Source organism: Lontra canadensis, unplaced genomic scaffold, assembly GCF_010015895.1.
Source record: "Lontra canadensis isolate GAN:19392208 unplaced genomic scaffold, GSC_riverotter_1.0 scaffold70, whole genome shotgun sequence".
NCBI lineage: Eukaryota > Metazoa > Chordata > Mammalia > Carnivora > Mustelidae > Lontra > Lontra canadensis.
Window position 1 is genome coordinate 6,066,809 of NW_022631064.1, and position 18,856 is coordinate 6,085,664.

General features: G+C 37.1%; 1 protein-coding gene across 6 annotated transcripts in view; it reads left to right on the forward strand.

The window, feature by feature from the left end:
* Positions 1-18,856, forward strand: part of NFIB (nuclear factor I B) — a 225,941-nt gene that overhangs the window by 205,191 nt on the left and 1,894 nt on the right. For 4 of the 6 annotated variants that reach the window (XM_032880572.1, XM_032880571.1, XM_032880573.1 and 1 more), the window contains one exon: positions 5,123-5,211. The exons of the other annotated variants lie outside the window; for them this stretch is intronic. In XM_032880572.1, the coding sequence (XP_032736463.1) occupies positions 5,123-5,211 (89 nt within the window). The remainder of the gene's footprint in view (positions 1-5,122; positions 5,212-18,856) is intronic. 6 annotated transcript variants of the gene reach the window in all.

Sequence of the window (18,856 nt, forward strand, 5' to 3'; positions counted from 1 at the left end):
GTTTCAGTCAAAATAACGGCATGCAAATGTTTAGCTTTTTGGCTAGTTCTTAAGTTTAAAAAAAAACCTTCCAGGGTCTGTTTTATCATTCATTTATTTATTCACTTACTGTGAGTAGTTATCAAAGGCTAATATCCGCACTTGATCTTAGCCAAAAGCCCGAGAAGGGATCAATTGCTAATATCCAGATAAACCATTCTAATTACTGTAAAAATAAAGTTATGTTTGCTGTAACCTTAAATTCAATCAACAAAATCACAAGGGAAAAATTATCTTCTTCGCTGAAAATATTTACTTTAAAAGATCTAAGTTGAATCAGGGAAGTAGAGGAAATTCTAAAGGTTATAATTACAGCCATCTTAGCCTTAAATATTCTTGGGCTGCATATGAAGGACAAGGTAGGAAAAGAACAGTGATAGGCAATCTAGTGTCTTGGGTGAGAACCAGGGATTAGGAGTTTGCAAGTGTGGTTTCAATGTTGACACAAACAGGGCATGTCTGACCTTGGACAAGTCCATAAACTTTGCTCTCCTGTATCTTTACCTTGGAAAGGAAAATGTAGAGGTTGAATTACGCAATCTCTGAGTTCCCTTGAAACCTTAAATTTTACAAGTTAAAGTAGTCTCCATCTAAAAAAGCCTTTCATTTTCTGATACTTAATGACTCATGCTCAGCTATGTTTACTTTGTTCATGGGCTATGCATACCCATTTAAAGTAATTCTACTGTACTAATTCAATTAAGTATCAAGAAGCATGAGTTTCAGAAACTGACATTAGAACTTAAGGTCCCAGGATGATTTTGAATATCTTTTTTTTTTTTTAAATATGTTATATGTCTTACATATAACAGTTTCATTCTGAACGTTTTGCTTGTTCAGTCGGGTTACACCTTATTCATTCAGAGGCCATTTTATTTGCTCCATGGTGAGTAACTAATAATCGCAATAAAATAAAATTCCACTAACCTAAGAGTTAGAGGAGAGTTTGGATATTGGCGTGTTGATCTTTTTAAGCACCCCCTCAAAAGCACCTCTCCCCCTCAAAAATCTGTTTCCCCGAGGTTATCCGGAGAAATGAAAAAAACCTGAGAGAACACAAAAACACACTTTTCAAGTTATTCCCTTGAGGGTCACTGTAAACTTAAAAAAAAAAAAAAGTGAGAAGGTAAATTTGCCTGTGTTGATTATTCTGTTTACAGTTTAATGGTTTATTGGTTCAACTGAGAGCTGTTGTCATCATGAGGGACTGTTAGTACATTGGCCTGTTTGCTGAGTCTAGCAAAATAGAACATTTTGCTTACCTTCTTTCCTTTGTTCCCAAAGCTAATTGCTAAGCATTTAACAAAAGCCCCTGTTAATAACAATGGAGGGCCGTCATTTGAATAAACAAAATCTTAACTCTGAAATCACAAGCAATATTGATCCTTTATGGCTGTCAGCTACCTACCTATGTGAGTGGAGTGTAGGTAAGGCTAAGACCCAAATCTCAGGTGTTTTTCCCTTATGTGGATTTTTTTTTTCCTGTGTAGATTGTTGAGGCAAACTGGTTGGACCCATCCTTATAGGCAAGGAACAATGTTCCCATTCCAGAGACTTTATAGAACTCCATCCTAAGAACATCCGCAGTGAAAACTTTACCTTCACTTCTTTCTTAGCTGTTTCCACTGTTTCCACCCTAACCCTTTACTCATAGCTTTTTTGGAAGAGAATCTTACTTCTGTACTTCACCTTCTGCTTGCTTTTGGAATTCCAAGTATAATTGTTTTAGTATAAATTTTACCTTAATTTTCTAGGTAGTCTAATTTCATATTGGTAGATGCATATAAACTAAAGAATTAAAATTATTTATGTGAGTGTGCATTTCTATAAAGATATGGATATGCTGAGGTCTGTCAGTCTCTATATTGTTATAAAAATAAGAATTGCTGTCCATCTCCATACAAACAGACAACTTTAACGGACTGAATTTCTAAACTCATCAGTACCTAATGTTTTAAGCTTGATTACATTGGAGAAAGCAAATCATTTCCTAATTCTTGAGGAAAAATACTTGGAAAAGCCATTACAGTGTTATTGAAGCTTAGGTACCACTTAAAATTAAAGTTTTAAATTTTAAACTAAAAAGAAATTGATAGCTAAAGTATGTAACACTGACTCTCTCGCAGGACAGAAATCAAGGAATCACCATACCAACCTCAAATAACAATTATCACCTATTATTTTAAATTTATTTAGAGCATAATGTAAAAAGATTTTTTGTTGGGGATACTGACTTATAGTAATACTAAGAACATTTAACATGGCCCCCAAAGAAGCTTTAATACACATAGGATTCACCTTTTATCACCTAGAATCTAGTCAAAATTTGTCAAACTGTCTTCGTAATTGATCTTATTAGGAATAATGTCATGGAAATCTTTAGTGAAGGGGTGATTTCTATTTTAATTATTTGTTTCCCCCACCACACCATCACCTTTAAAATTTCTCTTCATCAGGAAGTTTATTAATTCAAAGATGCTTAATGCAAAAGAAACTTAATAAAGTAAGACCAAAAAACCTGTAGAGTCTCTTGCTTAAGTGACTTGGCTTAAGTCATTTATAACATATAAGCATGTACACACCTGTCTTCTCAGAAATTTTTGGAAATGTTGATAAATGTTACCTCACAATCTAAGTAGCTAAGTAAATATACTTTTTATTTTTCATTTTCAGTAACAGGAAATTAATCCAATACAGATTAATATCTTGCCAATTTCTTTGGCATCTAAATTATTGCTAGCTACTGCATTCCGTGATCGTTTTGTATGTATCTTATCATATTTTCTGTTTGGAAGAAAATATTCTAATTGAATTTATCTTAAGTGTGGATGAAAGTGAATAGCCGTAGTCAGGTTTAACCCCTTTGGGACTACTCTTGGGAAAGAAAAGTCCAAAAATATATTAGTTTTAAATCTTACATATGTGGCCAAAGATAGCCCACCTGACATCTTTTAGGATGGTAAACCAACAAATAAACGAAACATGAGCAACATGTGAACAACAAAAAAACTAAGCCGTTTACAAATGCTTCCTTCCAAGGAGACACAGTGTTCTGTGATTATTTGTGAGACAAGTACGCTAATCAGCGAGTCACATTTAGGCTCCCGTGACTTTGTGACAGCATCTTTGTCTGGACGTCTCTCCAGTCTAAGCTGAAGGCCCCACAGAAGCTAACCTGAAGTTAGCAGAACTATCATGAGCTGTGCCTGAAGAGACACCTCCATTCTGGAGAATGTTTAATTGAGTGAAAACTAGCATTTTCATTGACGAGAGCAGAATCAATAAGTGGTCCCTAAGGTCATCTTTACACAAGCTCAAATTTTTTGGTGGTTTTTTTTTTTAACTGTTTTTAGATTATTTTCATAGTACTGCTTTTAAAAAACATATTTTGAAATAGACAATCGGCTTACTGTTGGGATTAAAAAAAAAAAAAACAACCATGTTCAGGCTGTCCCATCCCATTGCATTACTGATTAGAGTAATGCAAGTAATTGGAGAACTTGACAAAAATCTCATCATAAAGTTTGTGATCTGTTTGATTTTAAAACTAAGCAAATACACATTTTCTCCATCATGCAAGGTTGATGGTCCATTTTAAGAATATGTTTCGTTCCAATTTAATTTTTTTACTGGCTTATGGCTTCTTTATGAATATGTTCTGAGAAGAATCTATGTATCTATCAATCTATCTGGCCATCTCTCAATCTATCTATCTGTCTATCAGTCTATCTATCTACCTATCCATCTGCCTACCTACCTACCTATCTACCAACCTACCTTAAGGGAATTTTTTCAGTTCTTTATAAAATTACTTTCAACTAACATATCGATATAATGAAAACACATCTTTTGGAAATTTTAAGATGGTATTTTTGGAGACTCATAGATCTGTAGAAAAGTACGCAAAACAATTATTCCAAAATGCCAGAGTCACTATTACTTAGAATGTGTAGAAACCCATTGGTTTAACAGGAAACGTAAAGGTTCTTAATAGCCAATTTTTTTTAGCCTTAACATTATCAGAAAGGATTACAATAATTTACCATCAGTTTAAAGGCACTTTGGCTGCAATCATCATCTTGTAGAAATCCTCACTGAAAAGCAGCAAACAGGGTTCAGCGGATTGCTGTAAGTCATCTTTTCAATGTGAGACGCAGCTAATTTACAACATGGCTATCTAACGATTAAAAACCATCATCTTCTTGTGGGCATCCCCCCCCTCTGGCCCCGCCCCAGCCCTCTGAGCCAGATAAGTTTACGTTCTTAAGCATAAAAATAAGCAATATATCTTTTCAATAAATCTGCTAGCACTGTAGGGCAGCTGTGAACCAAGCAGAGCTGGGTAGGGTTACTGGAACCCTCTTCTGAAGGGCAGAGCTGATGATTCCGAGATCTGGGAGGAATTTGTTTCTGCTTGTACTCAAAGCATTCCTTGCTCTATTCCGATGGGGTAAAGTATTTTAAATGCCATTACTCTGAGTTTAAAAATGAAAGTAGAAGTTCTTATCAACTCTTCCTAAACAGTGCCACTTTGGCTAAAATAAAATTAGGAAACATCTAAAATAGAGAGTGCCTTGATGCTTCTAAGCAGGAGCTAGGGAGAACTTAGAGGTGGGCTTTGACTCCTCTGAACTGCATGTCTCCTGTGTTTTGCAAACCGCATGCTTGAAGTTATTGATTATTTTGCTCAGTGCAGATGATTTGGTATGCTGCCTTAAAAAAAAGCTTTTTTAATTTTCTTCCTAAAATATATCTCTCTATTGAATATTAACGTTTGCTTTTGTTTCAGCTCAATTTGTGCTCTAATAATGGCTAATTGTGATGTTCTAAGCACTCGTTTCTCTCGTATGCTTTAATTAATAGAGAAGCATATTGCAGTAGCTTTTTCTTAAAAAACAAAGAGTCTGGGAAGTTTTGCTTTGCAGAGTAAGGTTTTCTTTTGCTTTTTTTTTTTTTCTTTAAGTTGCCTCTTGGGAAAGTAAGGTTAATGCCATGTACAATACTAGTTTGCATGTGTTCATTTAAATACTAAAAACTGTAGTACTGCTCGATCCATATCTGACTGCTAGGTTTCAATTGACAGCTGAGGATTTGTGACTGGACCATGAATCAAAACGGCAGGCATTTATACCCCAGTACCAGTGAGGATACATTGGGAATTACTTGGCAAAGGTAACATTTTAATTATTTCCAACCCTACACTTACACCTAAAAATTACATGAGCTATAGTGTTTGTTTTTAACTAGCTTGACGGAAAATATATGTTAAAAATTTAGTTGTTTTGGCTTTACCATCCCTCTTTCCCTCCCCTCCTGCTTTCTTTCTTATGTAAATGAATCTTCAGATTAATTTGGGACTGTAGCCTATGCTAATTGATCATTGGAATTTCTAAGTGGTGTCAAATGTTTTCAACAGTTTATAAATTGGGGGAGGGGGTGGGGAGGAGATTTGACACTTAGATCTCAGGACCTGAAAACTGAAATCGTAGTTCCAGGGAAGATTTTTCAGCTGTTTGAGGTTTAATAAAGCATTGGTTTTTTGCATTATAGATTCTTCTCTTTTCAGCTCTTTCCTTTCCTGCTTACTTTGAACCATTTTACTATTCATTTATTCCCCTGTCAGAAGGGAAAAGCTAGGACAAAACTTTCCAGTTAGTCAAGTTAACTGTTATCAATCCACTCATTGATTTAGGGGTCAGAAGATTGTTGAAATCAATAGTTAAAGAAGGAATTTGATTGAAATAAAGTTTTAAACTCTGATCATTGATATGAATCATTGAGAACTGAATTTATTTGGTTGGCTGAGAAAATTATGCTGAAACTTCATTTTCAAAACTAGTTTTGATATTGTCTCATGTATTGGTTTTGGAAAGTAAGTAGTGCTAAGTCTACTTCTTATGTATTATTTTAATAAAGAACAAATTGTGTCAAATGGACAAATTAAATAATTAAAATTCATGGCATAATCATATGTAATAAAAGATAAAAATTTATAGAAAAGAGTGAGGTAATCCCATAAGGAGTTCACCAAAAGTAGAGCCAACATAATTTTCCAACCCTGTTATAATTTTAATCCCTGTCTTAAAATTACATACTCCAATATCAGTTGTAATCGTGCTGCCCATCTCCATTTTACTTGATAGAGACTATTGAAGAGTAGAGTTAAAAAGAATTCAGTTAACAAAATGTCCACTTTTACTCAGGTGAAAACCATGAAAATTATTTAGAGTCCATTTTAAAAACTTCATGAGTTTTTATTAATACATTTCCTAAAATGAATATGATATGACTTTTTCTCTTTTTAAAGATTGGTATAATATCCACTTTACAATGTATACATTTTTATATATTTTAATTTTTTTCCCCAAGAAGCTTATATAATTCCTCCATTTAGGAAAAAAAAAATACAATATATGCTTATAAAAAAGAAAATAATCACAAGGAAACCATCTTTTAAAAATAGTTTTAGTAAGAATATGAATTAAATCCAATGAAACTGTGGTCCAGTGGTCTTAATTATTTTTAAGTTAACTTAATTGGATTTGAGAACACCATGTTTGGATTTAATTTTATTAAATAACTTCCCTATAGTCTATGTTCTCTCTGTCAATCAGCAGAATGGACTGTGTCTGTGTACAGGCCTTACCGTATTTATAAGAATTGTTAAGTCAGATGAAGTCTACTCATGTTTTTGGTTTTGTTTTGTTTTTTAAAGATTTTATATATTTATTTGACAGAAAGATCACAAGTGGGCAAAGAGACAGGCAGAGGAGAGGGAGAAGCAGGCTCCCTGCCGAGCAGAGAGCCCGATGTGGGGCTCGATCCTAGGACCCCAAGATCATGACCTGAGCTAAAGGCAGGGGCCCAACCCACTGGGCTACCCAGGCACCCCTCTGCTCATGTTTTTAAATGTGGCTATAGCTGTGTGAACTTCTAAATATGTGGATTATCGATTGACATTTACTTCTCTAAAGTGGGTTAGTACCTCTATAAAGAACATGAAAGCCAACTAAAGATATAATTTATTGTGATTTGAAATAAAACTACACCCAGTTCCTAGTCATTTTTTGAATCAAAAGTTGATATCCCCGGAAGGCGAAAGGAGAGTCCCCACAGAACTCATGGATCGGGATGAACTGATATGATGACTAATCCCAGTTCTTAGGAGAGAGCATTGTTCATGGTACAGAATCCCCTCTGGTTGAAAAAATTGGAGTGGTAATCAGCTTCAGGTTAGAAAGAGTTGGAAAGAAATTCACAACTCATTTTAAGATTTCCTTTCTTCCCCTCCCAAAGATTCACTTTTTTGATTAGCTGATAAAGATACATAGGATGGATTTAATATTTCAGAAAGCTTTAAAAATGTAGCTTTTGGTTTGTTCCTTTTTTATCGTGATTCGGAAGGCACATCATCGATAATGGCGGCCATCACAGTCATGCATTCAACAGGTATTTATTAAATCTGGGGTAGGCTGTCCCAAATGTTGGGTGGCTGATGTAGGTGCTCACAGTTCTGAAAACCTAAATATCCTGCAGTTTACAATAAATATGTTCAAACAAGACAGCAATTTGCTTTGCTTTGTTGTAGTGTTTTTTTGTTGTTGTTTTTTTTTTTAATGGGCAAAAGTTGAGTCCATATCTGATAGTACAGATAGACCCCTGTCTGTGGCACAACATATATTCATAACATACTCATGGTCTGTGCTCTGTGCTTTTTTATGAAACGTCATGTGTGTGGTTTTTTTTTTCCTAGAAAAGATTTTGAAAAAGGAAATCATAAACTTCTGCAATACTCCAATTTTTTTTAAGATTTCATTTATTTATTTGACAGAGAGAGAAATCGCAAGTAGGCAGAGAGGCAGACAGAGAGAGAGCGCGCGCGGGAAGCAGGCTCCCTGCTGAGCAGAGAGCCCAATGTGGGGCTCTATCCCAGGACTCTGAGATCATGACCTGAGCTGAAGGCAGAGGCTTAACCCACTGAGCCACCCAGGCGCCCCAATACTACTACTACTTTTAAGGCAGACAACAGACATCTAAAATCATCAGGGAACTGCTACAACTTTAAAATTATCTGATTAAATCAAAAATATCTGAGAAATGTAGAGCCATTCAACCAGAGAATTAAATAATCTGCCTTTGTCACAATGGAATAAAGAAACTATCAGGCTATTTTTGTGGTGGCAGTTGCTTTTTGTTTTCAACAAAAGGCAATCCCTGGAGACTTCCTAGTGGAAAAGGGCAAAGCAAAGGAGGTGTTTGGGTTTTGCTGTGTGTTTTGGCTTTGTTTTATTTTAGTTTTGATTGTTGTTTGTTGCCATTACTTTTCTTAGTACAATCCCTTGTCCGTGGTGGCCTCCCTTTCTGCTTTAAGCCGATTCTTCTGTAGATGTGTTTCCAAGTCACAGGCTGCACCTTGTGCAGGACTGAAAATGGCAGAGCCCAGAGAGCCGGGCCACTGTAATCAAAGCTGGAAGATTTCCTCCATCCTCCTCCCTCCCTGGCCCACCCCCACTCCAGCGTAGAAACAATCCCTTAGGATCTGAGGCTGACGGACTCCATCAGAAAGTTTTCACAGACTTACTAGGCTGCAACCCTGAAGGTGTTTTGTTGTTTTGACCTTAGAATTTTCTGAGCTGTGTGTGTGTGTGTGTGTGTTTGCTTGCGTCTTGAAAATGTGAATTTTTCTGTCTAACCCTAGGGTTCCTGCAGTTATGCCAGAGTGCAGTGCTTTGGGGAAGGGCTCATTTTTTGAGTCAGGAGGGGCTTTGCTCTCCGGAGGGTAGTAGGTGATGATTTGTGATGCCGTTCATAAGGGTACTGCTGTGTCTGTGCTTTGTCCTCCAATGGGGACAAATGACACTGTGGCATATGTGAGTTATGCGGCTACAAACAGGCATAGCAGTGAACTCCCTCGCTGGCTCGCTTTTTTTCGCAACTGTAGCCTGAACGTGGCTTGCACTATCGAGTGTGAAAGAGCAATGTAACTGAATGAAAAAGCAAGCCGAAGGACAATCCAAGAATAATATAAACATAAGTTATTTTAAAACACTGGAGGGAGCGCCTTATGCAAAAGAGAAACTGGCTTTATGGTTTCGTTCCCTCTTCTCTGCCTTCACCCCTTTCAAGAGAAGCAAAGCCACAAGTGAGTGGCTGTATGAGTCTGATGGCTTATATAAACCTAGAAGAAGCCTTCAGATGGCTAAAATAAACATGCGCGTGTTACTGAAGGACGTGTTTACACAAACCATTTGCTCAGCCTCTGAAATAATGAATAAATGAAGATTTCACGGAAATAATTGGAAGGATTTCTGTGTCTCTGCTGATGCCATAATTGAATGGCACCAAGGAGACTTTTATCAGGTACTTTCTACGTTACATGTGTTAGCAGTTCCTTTCTCTGAGTTGAAGACTTCGTTCTATAGTGACTTTACACGTGCTTTTGTAAGAAATTGTCGTTTATTACTGCAATTCTAGAGAGGCGCTTGATTTCCCAGGAGAGATTTAGCAGCCAGTAAAGATTATTGGGAACTGGTTGGTCAGGAGCAGGAAGGCAGAAAGGAAGGAGTAAGAGCATTCCTTTCCCACATAGAACCTTGTTTCCATAACACTGGCCTGGACCATTTGCCATCTCTGTGGCTTTGTCCCTAAACTGTTCTTTGTAAGATGCATGTCCTCAGTGACAGAAGAATGAAGATTTAAACAAAAACAATCTTCAGTATTGGGTCGCAAACCATGTTTGTATGTCAACACTGTGTGTGTGTGTGTGTGTGTGCGTATGTGATGTAGATGCACGCGTGTGTGCATGCACAGGCATACATGTGTGCGTGCATATATGTGTGTGCATATATGTACACGCGTGTCTTCACACATACTTAGACAGAGGGCCCGTATAGGGTGAGGACAGTATGCGTCCTGCCCCTAGGTAGTCTTAAGAGTTAACTCTTGTTTCAACATTACACTTAGACCATCCCTACAAATTCACTAGGTTAGCATTTCCTGCTTTCAGTTTGTTATCTTGACACCTAACTACAGCACAACAGCTGGGTTGTTCCTGGAGTTCCTGGGGGGAGCTTTATTTTCAGAGTGCTGAATTTCCTTTTCAGCTGTCAGCTCTAAAGTGTGCTCAAAACGTTCAACGTTTTACACACCACTCTGGGCCCCTAGCACCACTCTGGGACTATAGGATAGAAATGCTGATAAGGTAGATGAATGGAAAGCATCTTGGGTAGGAGAGGAGAATAGCAAAAGCCAAAAACGCGCATGTCCATTGTTTGGTCAGTGGGGATTCTGACCAGTGTTGTTTTTGCATTGGAATCTTCTTTCTAAAAGAAGAGCTCCCTTCTCATGAAAAATTACTTGCACCTGTTACGAAATAAGCAGGGGTACCATTCCTGAAAACAGTCTTGACTGGGTGTTCACAGACACACAGTATCAGCGATCTGGCTGTTGAAAATGCTTTGGGATTTGCTGCAGTTTTGCCTAACTTTCTCCATTTGTAAAGCAAGATTTGCACAACACAACATTTCCTTTTTATCTAGGAAACTCTTCAGAACACTTCCTAAGAAATTAATTGTATTCCAGCCAGACTTGCCTGCTGCCATCCCACAGGAAATGGGTCAGCAATCCATTAAGATGCCATTAGATAATCTAATTTGGAACTTAATCTCTAAATTAACCATGCTCCATACTTGAAGCATACTTGAGAGAAAGAAAAAAGTTTACGTTTGAATCGATAGGGGAGCCGAAGCGTGAAGAAGGCTGTTTGTTTTTTCTGTAGCTGTGGTCACGTCTCAAGCCGTCTGGTAACCAGGAGAAACCAGACATGATGTAATTCCAGATTGAACTTGAACTTCAGGGACTTAGGATCGGGGAACAATGGACCATAGGAATCAATAATGTCCATTTTCCACATGATTATGTTTGGAGCTTTAAGTTAACCTTTATGGGAGAAGCAGCAGGATCTGCAGTGTGACCAAAATGAGATGATCCAGAGACAAGATGTTAGAGGAAAGAAAACAACAGTTTTCCGTGATATTTTCTGAGCAGCAGTGCAGATTCCAGCAGGATTAGCAAAGTTCCCGCTCTGCAGTAAACCGGTGGCCCGTTCAGAGCACTCTTTGTTCGCTTAGGTAGGACAAACTTAATCTTATGTTTCCTGTCAGATGATTTTTGGCTGCACTACGGGAGAGGGAGGAGCGCGGTTCAGAGAATTCCCAAACGTAAACCTTGCTGATTAACCCTTTGCAATGAAAGAAGCCCATTTAACACCTACTTTATCTGAAGATGTTTTACGTAAAGCGCCGTATTTACATATGTATTACGTCGGTGAGGAGTCCGCGCCCTCACCAGCCAACGCCCCTTTTATTAACTGACCTTTTTGATTTTCCTGTTGGGCAGTGCTGTGAGTAGGTAGGTCGTGAATTTCTAGCCGCATTTACTTAGATAACAAAGCATAGGAATGAGTACAGGTACTCACAAACGTGAAGAAAAAAAAAAGGCAGAAAAGCCTGTTTGAGTTCAAGAAATTGAAGAACACGAATTTTGAATACTCGCCAGCTGTCAAAAGTTCCAATTATTCTCCCCTTTGTTAATTCTTGTTTTACATGAAGGGTTTTTTTTTTTTCTTTTGCACATGTGATTCTTTCTGCACATAGATTAGCAGGCATGCTTCAAAAATGTGTTCAGTTCCCTAATCACTTGTGATTTTATGATTCGGAATTCTGACACAAGTAAGTTCTGTTATTTAGAGGTGAAATTGTACAATGAACGCTGATTTGGGCTTTAAAATGAAAATCATTTGGGAAAGAGTCGCTTTTTGCTTTTGTGTAAAACTTACATTTCTTTTTAATTTAGTATGCCTTAGGTGAGTTTCTCTACTGAAAGCCACTATTTGGGAGCACTATTTTTGTAGAGAATTTCATCGGCTGTTGAAGACTCACATATGTTAATAAGGGGAGCAGAAGCACTTGTAACAATAGCACTGAAAGGAACCCAGGGACAGAAAGGAATACAGACTAGAGAAAGGATGGAAACCCACGTGTAGGGTTCTCTGCTGTGGCACAGTCTGTGGGAGGAGATCAGATAACCACTGCGAGCCTTATGATGCTGTATTTTTTAATTGGCTGAAACCTCCCACGGCTACATAAGTCGTTACATATGTATGCCTGTGCGTCCTATAATTTATTTACAATTAGCCATCTTGGCAGTAATTCTGTATCTTTCATTTTCAGTTCTAAAACATGAAAAATATCAAACAATTTTTTAAAAATCTACTTAACCTGGCCTATTTAGGGGAATTCGTATTTTACTTACGTCTAAAGTAAACATTTTAAGAAAATACGTTCTTATTACTTTTAAGTATACAGGTTGCCTTGTTGAAGCATCTTCTGGGATTTTTAAGAGCTTTTTACTTAGAGCGTACAGGAACTGCAGTGAGCACATTTTATCTTCAGCTGCAGTGGTCCAAACATAAGGGCTCTGCTTGCCCCATGCTCTTCACTAAATAACATATTTCGCTGGCAGAAGCCATTATTTTTACTTAGAAACTGCTAAGACCCACGCATGGTTAAGTTAACATCCACGCCAGCATGTTCCAATAACGAAAACACATCTGAAACAATTGAATAGAAATTAATGAGGTTAGATGGCCTACCGTTTTGATATGTTGTTTCCAAAATCGTGGGTCCCCAAGGAGTAGCAATAAAGAAGGCCATTTACCTACTTAGTTAGGAAACAAATACATTTCTTTTTCATTACTACGAAGTACTGTTGCTCGCGGTTCGAGTAATTCCACGAGCCACCTGCAGTTCATGATATTTAGTATTTCCCAAAGAGCCCACAGGAGTACTTTGCAGTTCAGGTAAGAGCTGGCCAGGGAGCTTTCTGGTACAGATTATTACAAATAGTAATAATCATTAGAAATCGTCTTGCATGCAAATAGGATCGTTCAGATAGCAAAAACGATCCTTAAAAATGGGGGCAATACATCGCAGAAATCCAAAACCTGTGTAGAACCCTTTGCATACTTCACTTGTAGTGTAGCCCCATCTTCATGGAGCTCCAGAAGCAAATGATGGACATACAGCCACATCCGTACGTACATCAACAAAGGCAAATATTGAATGCAGCTGAAAAGGATCTGGAATTGGATAAATGAGATACCATTATCTGTGTTGAGATTTGGACTCAAGAGTTTTTACTTCTCTGGGAGTCTCAGTGTGTCCCAATGATGTGGAACTTCCTTCACAGAATCTCGTCTACAATTTAACGATAATGCAAATTCTTGTCCGGTGGTAAAAGTAAAGTGTGGCTCACAGAAGAGGGAGAAGAGGTAAAGTGTAACGGGTAAAAATGTAGATCCTAGAACCACACTGCTAGAGTTCACATCCTGGCTTCTGCGACTTAATAGCAACATGACTTGGGCAAGGCACATAACTTCCTGGCTCCAGTTCCCTCCTCCGTAAAATCAGAATAAAATTGGCACTTTTCTCATAGATTCACTAGGAGGATGGAAAATTCATAAAACAGTACCTCGCAAATAATCCACACCATTATTAGTACTAGAAACGGGTATATTTATTTATTACCATTTTTTGTTCTAATACATTCATTAATTCTTAAATATGTTCGCATCATATAATAAGATATAATAGTTCTCACAACTTTTTTTTTTTTTAAGTAAACTCTTTGCTCCACGTAGGGCTTGAACTCAATGACTCCAACGTCAAGAGTCCCATACACTACCCACCAAGACAACCAGGTGCTCCCAACATGTAATAATTCTTAAATATGTAGATACTTAAATACCACCCATATATTCCTTCAATTGAGCCAGCATGTTTCCCAAGACATTATCTATAGCATTTGCATTATGTCAAAGTAAGCAGCCAGTCCAAATGCATACACACATGATCCGAGACAGCATGACCTAATTAATACTTAATTAGCCTGCCCTTGATTGGCTTTTCCAGGTAGATTTTAGCTATTAGTAGGGGAGATTGTTTATTGTGCATTTTGGGAAAGGTACTAGTACCTGTGTGTTAATTATTGTAGCAAAAGTATATAGCTATATAGAAGTATGTAGCTAAGGAAGTAAAAAACTTTTTTTCTTGGGGATATTTAAAACAGGTGCAAAGGAATGAAAGGTAAATCCTTCTTTTTAGTTAAGGTCTTTATTTTATTTATTTTTCATGCTTTCTGGGCCATTGCTTATTTTTATTGCTGTCTATAAGTAATGTAGCTCCTAGTAGAGTTGAGGTATTCCTGACTACATAAAATGCTTTGTGCTTCATTCCTATACTATTTTTGTTAAGCTTCTTGAAAGAGTACTTACTGTCTTTGAGGTAAATATGGTAGGCTTATGATTAAATCAGTATGTGGAATCTGAATGAGCAATATTATTACTCCTCTAAGAAGTGTTAATGTGCTGGATACTTTCACAGTTTACAGAATGCTTGACAAATGAGTGACCCAAGCCATTATCAGATAAATGCCGACCAATAATAGTAAATGAATTTTGCCATTCCTCAAATAGCTCTTATTTCAAGAAATAATTGAAGTGAAGTGTTTGACTTTGTTTGGTTCGTTTCTCAACTTATTGTTCCACATGTATTTATTTGGCTCTCCGAGGGTCTTGGGTGGTGACTGAGGTAAAAACCGAGGGCTCATTCCTTCTGGCCTAGAAGACATAGTCTTCCATATAGAAAGTACAACCATCAAATGTAGACTTGCCCAGAGCAATTTTCCATCTTTCACTGATTGATACAGAGTCTGTTCACTACTTGTAAGTGGGATGACCAACTACTTTATCCAGTTTATCTAAGGATATGAACTATAGTAAAAATAGTGGGCCATTTTTAAAAAGAAGAAGGGGGTACCTTTTTACCCTGTAATCCTCACCCTAAGGTCATTCTAATACAACTTCAACTAGATTTGTTTTCAGAGGATATATATTGACTTTCCGAGTTGCTTGGTCACCCAGACCAACTACATATTGTGTGAGCAAGTCTCCCGCACCATTATTTAGGTTACAATCCAGCTATGTGGGGCATGGGAAATCCACTGTCTCCTGAAACATATATTGCCTTCAGGAACTCTGTTCAAAAGTTCTTTCTAATCTAGGGTCAATGTCTGACTTGTATAATATAGTGAAATGGCCATGGGAATCAGAACTGGTTCATATCTGAGGTCTAGGCGGGTCACTTGGGGCAAGTTTAAACCTCTCAGTTTTCTCATCTGTGAAATGGGGATAATGGCGATTTCAAGAGTCCATTGAGAAAATCAAGTCAGATAGCAGATGTAAAACACCCAGAATGGTATCTTGCTCGTAGTAGGGCCTCAGCATAGTTTTCTTCTGGAAGTGTCTCCCTTTATGCTCATTCTTTCCATCTGAACTGTACAGACAAGTCTATATTTCTTTCCAGTTCAATGGTTGTGTCTTCCCTGTCTCCCTTCAGCTGTTCTCAAAAGACATGATTTGGTGGGTTTCCTCATCAAAGACATGTCATAGCATTTGTTTCTCTTGAGTGATGCCTAGAAGCAACAGAATACTTCAGAAAGAGTCTGGTGAGGATAAAATGGGCCATCACTTCCAAAATGCATCCTAAGGTCAAAATAATTTCTTTGCTTCTTCCCTTTTTGGGGCAGCCGCATTGTACATTTGGTGAGAATAATGTAAAAATATTAACCATGATATCAGACATTTTATTTTTTAGGATTTTGATTTAACTTGTATCTGTTCTGTATATAAGGAAATGTCTCATTATATGCACAGAGCAGAAGTCATTAGGGTGAATTCTGGTTTGTGTTAAGGTATAGTCAAAATCTCTTTTTTGCTTTTATTGTGCCTGGTTTTTTAAAGTACTTTATATTCTTTTCCTTTTTTAATGGTATGGCCTATGTATATTTTCTAAAGATGTGGTTTCAACGTTTAGTCATGCCTATCTTCTGTTTGCCGAAAGAAAAGGTGATTTGGCAATGGAGAATGGAATGAAAGCAAAGTCTGTGCATGCTTAAAGATTTGTTGCTGAAATAGCTTAACCTGACCTTGAATATTTTGAGATCTTTCAGTTATGTTTGCACATCCCTTTTACATAGAGGCACAGATTATTGGATTGGACAAAGGATGATTCTTATTCCATTATGAACTAAGACTATTAAACACATTACGTATAAGTAGTTTTGTATGCAGAGATAAATATGAATATGTGTGTTTATTTTACCCATACTGGTGATCAGAGGCATTGATATATAGAGAGGGAGTTAGATATGTAAAAAGCATGTTACCTGAAAAACTATGCAATTTGAGGCAATTCTCTTTTTGAGATGAAATGACCTAGGTTATTTTGTTTGATTAAACTCTTTTTTACATTGTTATCATAATCTTTGAATTTGTTTTACCAGCTATTTTTCAACGAGACTACCAAAAAGCTCTAAGAAATGTCTGTGTCTTACAGTTCGAACCTAACCTATAAATTGGCAATGAGAGACTTGTAAAACTCATATATGAGGTCTGCATAGTGTTAATGTTTGAGATTTATTTCCCCCAAAGGTTCATAAATAGTATTGACAAATATATTGCACTCTGCAATTTTGACATGGTCCTGATGTAGGATGGGAGGTTTGAAAAGTTTAAGTAAACATCTAAATTGAATTTGTTAGATATTCTGCACCAAGAGTCCTGTAGTCACTAGCCTCAATTTGTTTTTACTGAGCATTTTCCAAAGGATAATACATGTCTCTTTTTAGAACCACATAAGAAAGCTGCTGCAAAATAAACCCCAAATTCCTGTCTTTTTTGCCATCAGTTAGAGAGACTTCTCCATTTAAGGAATCACATCTCTTTTCAATCATTTAAATATACTTTATTTTCCTAAAGTGTGCAACCTATACATGACTTTCCAGACCCCATTGAATTTGGGACTCGCTTTTGCAGTGATTTGCTTGTAGTTGACACAGTCTTTTTTACTGTCAAGGATCATCAACTTGAGCTAGTCTTTTTATTTTTCCTACATGCTTTCCATTTCAGGTTAAGAATAATGGGTATCTGTTTTTGTCATTTGTTTTATTTTCTAAGAAGTAATTAGCATTGGCTATAGCCAGACTCTACAGGGATTGACAAGACAGTCGTTTTCTTTGTGGGGCTTCCCTTTCAGTCAGTAAGATAACCACAGCTACAGGTGACTATGCTAGGAAGTAAAAAACATTCTCATGGTAACAAAGTACAGTGAAAGGACGGTTGAGGGGAAAATAGCTTTCAGGATGGATCATGTAACATTCTCTCCCAGTCAGTCATGCAAAGGAAAGATGTGTGTGGGAAGAGAGAAATATGTGAAAATAATTAAGTCTCTTGGAAAAAGTTTCAGTAACAACTATTCTAATTCTTGAGAATTATGACTTTTAAAGATAACGAGGACATCTCTTTTTAGTTTGAATTATTTCTTGTTCAACTCTTATTTGATTATTCCTCAATCTTAAGTTTTTGTTAATTCCAAACGTCTCTAATTTTAAGCTCAGAGATGCCTATTTTCTTTTTAGAGGGGGACAAATCACAACGTGTTTGTGGAAATACATGATGATGACGATCCCTACTTTAAAAATACAGAGTTGGGTGGGATTGAGACCCCTTAAGTGATTTGTTTGTGTATCCAAAAATTTAGTGGAATCCACCCTGTGCTAGTATTACATTAAATGGAGAGCAAAAAGAGAGATGGACTTTGCTATCGTAGAGCTCATAGTCTAATCATAAAATCCCTCCAGCGTGAAATTTTTCTGTTGAATTATCAACTCAGAAATAAGCACTTAGACATGCACTAATAAGACACGTTTTGTGTAGAGATATCACCAGAGTAAAAGAATACACACACACACACACACACACGCCTGGTTCTTCTTTTAATCCAGGCTTTATTTATTATTATTATTATTATTATTGTTTTTATTTATTTATTTTTTTACAAAATTGTTCTTCAGATTAATATCCCATAAAGGTTTTTTGTACCTTTGGTCTTCATGTATGAAAAAATGAGATTATCTAGTTTGATATCTACAATAATAGTGTCCATCTCACCTCATGATTTCAAAAGTAAAGGATATTATGTTAAATTTAAAACATTGAAATGATGTCTCCAAGTCAGGCGTGATAAAATAGGCTGTGAGATTATCTGTTTGATGGTTTCTTGGTTCGTGATGATTTATGCATCTATTTATTAGCTGATATTCATTCTGAGTGGGGTGCTGAAACAAATAATGGTCTGGTTAGGTATCCCCCCAAAATGTATGGTATGTAGGGTTGTTTTAGGATCTGCAGATCTCAGATTATTTTCCTCCAGATGATAACTTGTTTAGTGAGAGATTATGCCAGTAGCGATGAGAGAACTGTTCCTCAAGTTTCTTTAAACAGCTCCAGATCCAACATAGGTGAAAGGGGAGTTGGTTGGAGGGGGACAAGAACTTGGCCCTCTTGCTCCCTCCAGGACCCCTCCCAGCAAACCCTCCCCCAATCCCCCAGCTCTCCAGACACAGAACAGCTCAGATGTGGTGAAGTTCCTAACTTATGGCGGGGACAGGGAGTGCCCAAGGCCTCTGGTGCCAGCATTTCAAATGACATATTATGTACTGCCTTCTTTAAAAATGTTATTTTTTTCTTATCATGAGGAAAAAGGAAAATCTTTCATGACAGCTTACAGTTGTATTCAATGGATAAGCAGGTGAAACACTGAAACCCATCTCATCACTGAATTGCTTATGAACTGAAAGTAAAGCAAGATCAGAGAATAATGGGCAAACCATTGTGGATTTGCTGCTTTCTTTTTCCTTT